This window comes from Camelina sativa, chromosome 8 (assembly GCF_000633955.1).
Source record: "Camelina sativa cultivar DH55 chromosome 8, Cs, whole genome shotgun sequence".
NCBI lineage: Eukaryota > Viridiplantae > Streptophyta > Magnoliopsida > Brassicales > Brassicaceae > Camelina > Camelina sativa.
This window is the reverse complement of record NC_025692.1, coordinates 13,768,171-13,778,132: the sequence shown is the minus strand read 5'-3', so window position 1 is coordinate 13,778,132 and position 9,962 is coordinate 13,768,171. Positions and strand designations below refer to the sequence as shown.

The 9,962-nt window shown below is 36.3% G+C and overlaps 3 protein-coding genes across 6 annotated transcripts; 1 reads left to right on the top strand and 2 right to left on the bottom strand.

Moving 5' to 3' along the window:
- LOC104709512 lies at positions 230-2,662 on the top strand. Its single transcript, XM_019228741.1, has 6 exons — positions 230-294; positions 714-1,248; positions 1,326-1,538; positions 1,614-1,648; positions 1,725-1,974; positions 2,133-2,662. The coding sequence occupies exons 2-6, from the start codon at positions 1,026-1,028 to the stop codon at positions 2,660-2,662; spliced, it is 1,251 nt and encodes a 416-aa protein (XP_019084286.1). The 5' UTR covers positions 230-294; positions 714-1,025.
- Positions 3,327-6,093, bottom strand: LOC104707132 (serine/threonine protein phosphatase 2A regulatory subunit B''beta-like). Of its 2 annotated transcripts, XM_010423408.2 has the most exons (10): positions 6,052-6,093; positions 5,786-5,891; positions 5,588-5,678; positions 4,917-5,058; positions 4,672-4,819; positions 4,403-4,512; positions 4,163-4,319; positions 3,947-4,072; positions 3,708-3,861; positions 3,327-3,584 (listed from the first exon to the last, which is right to left on the bottom strand). In XM_010423408.2, exons 2-9 carry the CDS (start codon positions 5,855-5,857, stop codon positions 3,718-3,720), a joined length of 990 nt encoding a protein of 329 aa, XP_010421710.1. In that variant the 5' UTR covers positions 5,858-5,891; positions 6,052-6,093; the 3' UTR covers positions 3,327-3,584; positions 3,708-3,717. The 2 variants fall into 2 exon arrangements, with proteins under 2 accessions (XP_010421710.1, XP_019084005.1); XM_019228460.1 differs by having other exon boundaries at positions 3,327-3,861.
- LOC104707131 (cytochrome c oxidase subunit 5b-1, mitochondrial) lies at positions 8,064-9,705 on the bottom strand (the record flags this gene model as incomplete). Of its 3 annotated transcripts, none has more annotated exon segments than XM_010423407.1 (5): positions 8,064-8,136; positions 8,506-8,622; positions 9,048-9,098; positions 9,307-9,392; positions 9,617-9,705. In XM_010423407.1, coding segments are annotated over 4 exon segments (229 nt in total), but the record flags the coding sequence as incomplete, so codon positions are not given.

The window sequence follows — 9,962 nt, the reverse complement described above, 5'->3', positions numbered from 1 at the left end:
ACCGAACATCGAAATGAATAATTAAATATTACTTTTTTAACACGAGAACAAAACACATCCTTGCTCACATCAAACTCTTTTACTTGTCACTTCTATGTCCTAAAGAAACTGAGCTTTTATTAGGGTCTCAATGCTTTTCCTATTTTTCTCACCCTTCCCTTGTAAATTTCATGAATTTTAACAAAATAATTAGAAGTAAACAAACGTGATAGATAAATATACTTCTCCAAGTGGATTATTTGCTTGTATCCAGTGGATGTGTTATGATTCTCTGCCTCATTTTCAGACCAGCTGGTATAAAGGCATTTTGTTCTTTCTTTCTTTATTATCCAAGTGTCGTTTTGTCATCGAAATTCATAATTCATAATCTTTTTTAAAAAAGAATCTAGATTTTATACAGTTCAAAATGTTTTCAAAAAAAAAACAATTGAGGTTTAGATACGATCAACGGTTATGCTCTTCTCTCCTTTAATATCTCCATAATTATGTAACAATCCGTTTCATGGGTTTCTCCACCCTCTTCTTCTCTTCATCATTTTCTTCTGAAATAATATTCATTTTTTGCTTATTCAGCTGCAAAAAAGTCTAAAATTTTAATTTAGGTTCGTCAGATTTTAATCAGTTTTCTTCTTATCCTCACATTTGGTTTTGATCTTGTTTTATTGAGAGTTATAATCTCATGTTCTTTCTTATTATTTTTTTCTCTGTTGCAGGAAATGAGAAAATGGACCACTAATGAAGAAGGAAACAAAATATATTGTGATCGAAGCATCTTGATCAATCCTTTTTTCCACAACATATAACTTTTTATCTTAGAAAAGAAACAAAAATTTAGAGAAATATCATGTGATTTCTGGTTGATAGTTTGGTAAAGTGTGGCTATAAAACAAAGCATTGTCCGAGAAAATCTTTTGTTTCTTTGGGAAAATTTTCACTAACATAAGAGGAGAAGACGAAAACTTGGAAGTTGGGTTTGGTTCTTTCTTAGTTAGCAAAATAGAGGAATCTTAAGTTGTAGTGTGAGCATGAAGTCATTAGAAAGATTGGTTTCAGAGAAAGCACTAAAGCTTGGTAATTCATTTCCATGTCAAATCTGTGTAGTTGGGTTTCTATGTGGAATCTGTCTCACTTCACTTTTCTTAGCTGCTCTAACAACTCTTGGCACCTTCGAACTCGCCGCCTTCTCCTTCTCCTCCTCATCCTCCTCTGCTATTCCTCCTTGTAATTCATCCACCTCTCACATCATCAGTAAGTCTTACAAAGATTTGATCTTAGGTAACTTGTTGTGTTTTGTTTCATGTAATGAAAAATTTGCTTGTATGTAGATATGGTTGCAAGTATAGACCGTACACTGAAATGGAAGAACCAAGCTGAGACAGAAGAAGATGATGATGTGAAACTTTTGGTCTCTGCTTGGGATAATTTATTACTAAATGAAGAAGACTTCTTGAAGAAGTTAGGCATGAATAAATCTGATGTACCAAACGGTCCACATTTGGAGAATTGTGAGGTTAAGGCACGAGTTAGGGAGCGATTAGATACATGGATAGCAAATGGGACATTCTCTTCTTGGGTATGTTCTTCTTCTCNGGCACGAGTTAGGGAGCGATTAGATACATGGATAGCAAATGGGACATTCCCTTCTTGGGTATGTTCTTCTCCTTCTTGTTCTTTGTCTTCAAGGAATTACTATGTTGAATGAACAGTCATAAGCTTGTTTTTAGATAAATGGAGGAGATGAAGAGAACTATCCATTGACGAGGAGAGTGCAAAGAGATATATGGATTCATCAGCATCCTTTGGATTGCGGCAACAAGAGTCTCAAGTTCCTTGTAGCTGATTGGGAAACGCTTCCTGGTTTCGGAATTGGAGCTCAGATTGCTGGAATGACTGGTCTTCTCGCAATCGCTTTAAACGAAGGCCGAGTGCTCGTTGCCAATTATTATAATCGAGCAGATCACGATGGTTGCAAAGGTACACAATGTCTATTGTGTTTTTTTTCTATTTTCTTTTAGCTAACATATTAGCTTCATCACAAGCTAGTTACATCTTCTTGGGTAATCTTCTTATGAAGATTTTTGGGAACCAAACTATGGGTTTGATTTTGGTATTACTCTTTGTTTGGTTTGCAGGTTCTTCCCGTGGAAGCTGGTCTTGCTATTTTCTACCAGAAACATCAGAGGAGTGTCAGAAACGAGCGTTTGCTATTGCGAAGAACAGAGAAGCGTGGGAGAGTGGGATTGTCACAGGGAAACAAAACTACAGCACAAGGGAGATTTGGGCTGGGCCTATACCAAAGCTATGGGGTAAGGCTTGGAGTTATATGAAACCCACTACAGAGATCAACGGAAGTTTAATCCCCAGTCACCGGAAAATGGATAGGAGATGGTGGAGAGCACAAGCAGTGAGATACTTGATGAGATTCCAATCAGAATACACTTGTGGTCTAATGAACGCTGCTCGACACTCTGCGTTTGGAAAAGAAGCTGCCGAGAATGTACTCTCTGCTGGAGATTGGAGAAAGAAGAAGAAGAAGCAAAGGACAGAGATTGAGAAACAGGTGTGGTCAGATCACAAGCNCGAGGAGAGTGCAAAGAGATATATGGATTCATCAGCATCCTTTGGATTGCGGCAACAAGAGTCTCAAGTTCCTTGTAGCTGATTGGGAAACGCTTCCTGGTTTCGGAATTGGAGCTCAGATTGCTGGAATGACTGGTCTTCTCGCAATCGCTTTAAACGAAGGCCGAGTGCTCGTTGCCAATTATTATAATCGAGCAGATCACGATGGTTGCAAAGGTACACAATGTCTATTGTGTTTTTTTTCTATTTTCTTTTAGCTAACATATTAGCTTCATCACAAGCTAGTTACATCTTCTTGGGTAATCTTCTTATGAAGATTTTTGGGAACCAAACTATGGGTTTGATTTTGGTATTACTCTTTGTTTGGTNATAAAGGAAGGTTTAGTAATAGTACACAAACAGTTCAGAGAAACCGCAAACCAACTAAACTGATTATATAAACCTATAACACCCCCTAAGAGAAGCTGAACAGAGCAAAATGGATGTTTCTTATAGCAAACACGTTCCTTAAGAATTCCACATATAATAAGACATTACTACATTCTCACTAGCAATGACACCACCAACCTTTTCCAGATTCAGGAAAAGAACCTTGAGAATGACATCATAATTGTGGGGTTACCACTTAATAAAAAACAAGCAAACCTGAGATTAAACCTATGATTCCTACCAACCAAAAAAAACTATTAAATGAAGGAATTACAGCATTGATTTTCACAATTTTTCAACACAACGGGAGATAATGAAGTAACACAACTACAAAGTACATACAAAAAACCCAGAGATGGAACAAAGTGAAAGAAATACAGGGGAAGAAGGCGTAAAGAGATGAGCTAGACGACAATTCTTGATAAATATAACTCTACTATAATCAGCTAACAAATGAAGAGAAGTTAACAGAAAAATAAAACAAATCCAAGGTAAGTGTTTGGTATTCAAAGAGGATACTTTGCTTGGTTTTCACTTCCCTTTCTCCAGAGAGCTCCAAAGATTCTTCTCAGGGACTGCATGATTAACTAATATCATGAGATAACAACCTTGACACAACCTTCAACTTCTTAGTATTTTTCTTATCAATTCCACTGGTTTCATCTTCTAAGTGAGATTGCGATTTTCCATTGACTTACCGCTATGAACTCAGAAGGGAGCCTCCAGTGACGACTCATCCCAAACCTCAGCACTTCCATTGGATGCATCTTCAACGTCTTCTTCCATAGAAAGCCTAATATATTCTCTATGTGCAAAACGGTCCCACTCAGTCAATGTAGGGTTCTCACGCTCCTGTTTCCGTTTTGACAACTCGAAATGTTATAAGAGGCATGTGCTTTCTAGAAAACAGTAAGGTTGAATATCAAATATGAAGTACCTGACGTATGAGGAACGGATCCCGTGTTTCAAATGCCATAAATTTGTTGAGATTAAAAAGGATGTTGAAGACATTTCCAGAGAGCTTTGAGCCCTTCAGGTCATGCAGCGTTATATGGCTTTCGTTCTGTGGAAGGAAACAAGAAACAATCAAACACATAACAAAATTGCAGAAGTTACAGAGAAAAACTGGGCACAATGAGTTATCATGTTGAACCTCTGGTCCGATCATATCAATCATCTGACATAAAATATCCTCAAAAAGAACAGCTTCTTGCGCCATGCACTCCATTCGATGCAACTGCTCTTCATAAAAGAATTGCATCTCATTTCGCGTAATAATCTCATTTGCATCCAAGTCTATGCACTTAAACCTAGTCCAAAATATACTTAAGTCAGACAAAAGCACTCAAAACGCTATCTGTCTGCAACTTTGGATCCTTATAACACGGCTTACCAAAATTCTAGGCTAGGCTCTGACGATTTATCTTCTTCTGCAAGTATGAAATACACAAAGTCCTCATACCCCATCTTCCCTTCAACTTTGCTAGTGAACTTCCTAGCAACCTGAGAACCAATGCTTTACTTTTATGATGATAGTCATCTTAAGAGCAATAAAAACTTTGAACAGAGGACAGAATTCTCAAACGGATGTAATATAACTACAATCTTCAAGTAGTAGGCATTAAAAATCATTCTAAAAGATCGAGATTTTTTAGACAGAACCTGGGAGAATATTCTGTCGACAATCCGGTAAGTAAGTGCGTGGTTTCCATATCTCATAAGATTTTCTTTGTCAATCAGGAAATCGTGATCTGTATCCAGCTCCCAGAACTTGCAGTATATGACATAGAAATGCTCATATGAGAAGTATCTAGATGCCAAAGTAAATAGAAAAATGTTGACGTCAAACAAAGAGAAACAAAATCATATATACAACCAATAGGATGAACTCTGTTTGTTAGTAGTACCTCAACACTTTGTTGATATCTTCTTCTTCGTCAGCATGTCGCATTGCATCAATTAAGTTTCCCCGTCTAAGCTCCCTAAATGTAAGTCGACCATTCCCAGATCTATTTATGTAGTAAAATATTCGGTAGGTGACGGTTTCAGCTGACTCATCAAAATAAAAGTTGTATCAGACAAAATGGCATCCTAAAAATGTAAGTCGACATAGCAAACAATAAATATGTTTAATTAATTTCCTTGCCTAAATGACACTTGATTCATAATGCTATTTCAGTAACAAAAAAATTCAAAACTTGGCAAATTGATCCAAATTTTGTCTTATATAAATCCAAAACTTGGAAAATTGATTCTGTGGATAACCCCTTCATGAGAAATAGAACACAAGGAAATCTAAGCTGATAAAATATCTTAAATCCAAACAGATAACTGCAACGTAATCATCTCGATGCATCAATTATCAAAGTTAGATAAGACATCATAACCATCTGACAAAGTTAGATAAGACATCATACCACAAAGCGCAGAGTTATTATTCGTTCTTCTCAATTATGATGGTAGCTAACCAAACCCCCCGCTAAGTTACTAAACATTATATTACTCAAGCAATATAAAGAGGGAGAAGGTGAGATAAAATAGGATACTGGCTAAACACTATATGAAGGTAAGACCTCACCATATCTTTCCTGGAATTCAGGTGTGGTTTGCAAGAACTCTAGCCCAGGATGTGTCGCCAACAGTTCTTTAAGTAGTGGTTTGAAATCATCCTGCCAGGTAAAAAATGTTGCGAATTAATAGTGCAAACACACGAGCAAGTAGATTAGGAAATTAACTCAGCTCTCATGACTTAATATGCAAACAAAAAGAAAATTACCTTGACAATGTAGCTCTGATCTTTCTGCTTTAATATCTTGAAGATTTGGGTCGTTGTATCCATTATCAACATGTTCCCGTTTACCCAATAATCAATAAATGCTTCTCTGCATAATCAAACACTCATAAATGTTATACTGGTTTTTACAATATAGTGATCGCTAAACATGTGACAAGAGTAACTATAAAATAAGCAGGAAGCTTGAAGTACGTTCCAAACTATGCACTCATGAGAATCCACAAAACAAAAAGCATGGCATCACACACCTAGTAACAAAACCTGAATTATTGACATCGATCTTCCTGAAANGAGAAACAAAATCATATATACAACCAATAGGATGAACTCTGTTTGTTAGTAGTACCTCAACACTTTGTTGATATCTTCTTCTTCGTCAGCATGTCGCATTGCATCAATTAAGTTTCCTCGTCTAAGCTCCCTAAACGTAAGTCGACCATTCCCAGATCTATTTATGTAGTAAAATATTCTGTAGGTGACGGTTTCAGCTGACTCATCAAAATAAAAGTTGTATCAGACAAAATTGCATCCTTAAAAAGACGACTTTGACTCCCACCATCTTCAACAGTAGCAGCAAATACCAACAGGAAAGAGAGCAAACAATAAATAAGTTTACTTAATTTCAATATCTAACTGCCACATGATTCATAATGCTATTTTAGAAAGAAAAAATTCCTTAATAAGATAGACAAAACTTGACAGATTGATACAAATTATTTTCTTATATAACTAGTGTGATTCTGTGGCTACTGACTAAACTCTACATGAAGGTAAAACCTCACCATATCTTTCTTGGAATTCAGGTGTGGTTTGCAGGAACCCTAGCCCAGGATGTGTCGCCAACAGTTCTTTAAGTAGTGGTTTGAAATCATCCTGCCAGGAAAAGAATGTTGCGAATTAATAGTGCAAACACACGAGCAAGTAGATTAGGAAATTAACTCAGCTCTCATGACTTGATATGCAAACCAAAAGAAAATTACCTTGACAATGTAGCTCTGATCTTTCNCAGTGAATAGAGTAATTTAGAAACCAAATCACAGTAATCTACGCATCATTGTAATACTCACACAATCAAACAAGAACATACTGCATAACTAACAACAACAACAAAAGTCAAACTTTACACCAATCTTTAACATCACAGAGTAACCTAAGCATCATTGTAAAACTCAAATAACACAATAAGGAAATAACTCATAACTCACACTATCAAAGATTCGAACTTTACAGCAATCTTTAACAGCACAGAGTAATTAGGCAACCTAAGCATCATTGCAACTCTCACTACTGCATAACTAACACTATCAAGCAGAACATAAGCACATCATTGTAACTTTCACTACTGCATAATTAACACTGTCAAAAGATTTGAACTTTACACCAACCTTAAGCAATTCAAAACCCAAATAAAGCAGAAACAGAGCTCAGATACCTGTCGATGAGCTTCAGGAAGAGAAAGCCACTGGTCAAAGAGCTTCTGAGTGAATCCAGGTTTCGAAGTTAGTACAAACGAAGACATCTCTTGAAGCTGCAATAAATCTGCATCCAAACAAGCCATGTCTCCGGGAACAATCGTATCCACCATACTCATCTTCTTTCAGATGAATCGCATCAACAACACCAGACGAGATAACAATTAAAATGATAGGGATCTATGATCTTTATTAACATACCGAACGAATCGGGTCAAATTCTGAGAGCATTGCCATATACTTTGGGATGTCTTTTAGTTTTTTAATAATAATAAAAAAAAAAGTTTTAATGATTATTTTTCTGAGATTTGTGTCTCTGGGCAGATGATTTTAAACAGTGAAAGACCTTATGGCATTTTCATTGGGTTTTAATTTTGAGCCTCTTATTCTCTTATTTACTGTTTGAATTTTTAATAAATATATTATGTACTGTTTTAAAAATAAGAATCTTTGATCTCCTAATTAAAATTATGGCATTCAATGGTGGGATACATTGGAGATATAATTTTGAGTCTCTTATTTTTTAAAATATAGTTTTCTGAAATTTAAATTTTTCCATCATGAAAAATGTGTAAAACAAAGAAATGCAGTCTGCCTTGAAACAAAAATGAAAACATGCCAAAGTTGTCCAAAACAAAACAATGTCAGATCAATTTTCAGGATAAGCATTAGAAGCAGCTGTNTAAGTTAGAAGGGCCTCTTTGTTTCGTTGTACGCGGTGAACCACAACTCCTTGGCGAAAGTGGAGGAGCACTTCCCGCAGGAAACATAGATGGTATAGAATTAGNTGGAGGGACAGAACATCAAGGTGTCGTAATGCATCATCCCCAATTCAGCAAGATAGTGTACCATATTCTCCATCTACATGATACAACCATCAAAACCAAAGTAAGTCACTTTCCCAAAGTTAAGCAAAATTAGATTCACTTCTGGATCATACATCGAAGCTTTGATGAAGCGGACAAAGAAGACGTATTGAGTCATATCAAAATACATGAAGAAAGGATCAAGACTTTGAACCAAAAGGAGTTCGCTAACACTAAACAACCAGCATCTTGGCATGGTTATGAAATGGGAGGAACGGTTCTACAAAGCTAACCGAGCTCACACACATCTTGTGCATAGGATGAGATATTTCAGAGCCTAAAATAGAATCCAATCATAAGAAACAGCAGTATCCCAAGTTGTCCGGGTCATTATACACAAAGGAACAAGGTTACTTAAACTTACAGCGACAGTCATTTTCTGAGCAAGAATCTTGGAAGATTCATAGAGAACCCTTCTTCCAGTTCCTGAACCACATGACTCGAAGGCAGTACCTTGGGAGATGCATCAGTATCACCATCACTGTCATAATGCATCAGTATCACCATCATCGTCAATATTCCAAATTAAGAAACCAACAAGAAGCAAAATGCACAACTCCAGCTTATAAAAGACCAAAAATTCAACAAAATAGCACATGGAATCTAAATCAATTAGCAGAATCAGAGTAACCAACTGGACTCCATTCAACTTTGATGAAAAAATAAATTTCAGTATGTTTATCCTGGTTATTTGAGGTAATTGAAACAGCTAAATTGGATTACATTATAGTCGATTCAAGTGAAGTATCCTTGGTTTGTTTCACTTATACCCCGAGATTTAGTGATGAACAGAAAATCTATAACATGCCTAAAAACAATGAAAAGGTGTAAACTAGGCAGTAAATATAATGTCAAGGAATTCAATGTGGAGTCACGGCATATCTATGTCTGGTTACAGAAACTTACCTTAGTGCCAAAAGGACCTTCAGGGAAGTCAATATCAAGCAGCCTCCTTTCCTATCCCAAGAAAACAATGACAAAGTCAAATTTTTATTTTTCTTAACTGGAGATTACTATCAAGCACACATATATACTCCATTTTGATGCCAGAAAATTATCAGAGAAGTGAAAGAGATGATCACAAGTGGAGTTGCAGTTAAAACAGATGTGTATCATACTCAGATCTTAAAAATAGCATTAGATACAAGAAAACAAAAGGAATCACCTCCATTTCAGCTTCAAGCTCCTCCTTCTCATGTCCAGTCGCAATAGGCATTACATCCTCCACCTTCTTCTTCGCAGGAGTCTCTACTGCAACATACAAACCGTAATAAGCAATCATTTATCATCCAATAGAGTAGGGGAAACAACAACAAAATCGCAGCAAATAAGTAGACAGAATCTTCAATCTAAGAGATTAACACAGATTTAAGTCTATCCTCTAAAATCCATGGTGAAGTGGTTCTACAATCCCACCATTCTATAGAGTTCCCAAGCCTGAGATCTGAAAACGTTTGTTTAAACTATAAAATCACCTGATTCGGAGCTGAAATGTCGAGGAGAGAAAACAGAAGAAGAAGCAGAAATGGCTGATCGATTGGGGGAGAGGTAGAAGCCGACGGGTCTAGATAAGAATCAGAGTAACCAAAAAACGATCGACCATCCAAAAAAAAATTTCTTCGTTACTCGGTATGCCCAATAAAAACATGACACATACAGTCTTTTATTATCAAATCCAGTATACTAAATAAGGGAAGTAATTCCTATTTCCCCTTCGGAACTGTAATATCGTACCAGATTCACATTGAAATTTGATCTCATTTTATATTTCCCACAAACTTAGGTGTTCCACCTATTTCTCCCTGAATTGATGGTTCTATT

Excerpts from the sequence above, each read along its gene's own strand:
- LOC104707132 (XM_019228460.1), bottom strand. The coding sequence starts at position 5,857 with ATGTTGATAATGGATACAACGACCCAAATCTTCAAGATATTAAAGCAG. Across the intron at positions 5,059-5,587 it reads TGAATTCCAGGAAAGATATG|CTGAAACCGTCACCTACCGA; the intron begins GTGAGGTCTTAC and ends TTGATGAGTCAG. Across the intron at positions 4,820-4,916 it reads GATATCAACAAAGTGTTGAG|ATACTTCTCATATGAGCATT; the intron begins GTACTACTAACA and ends TTTGGCATCTAG.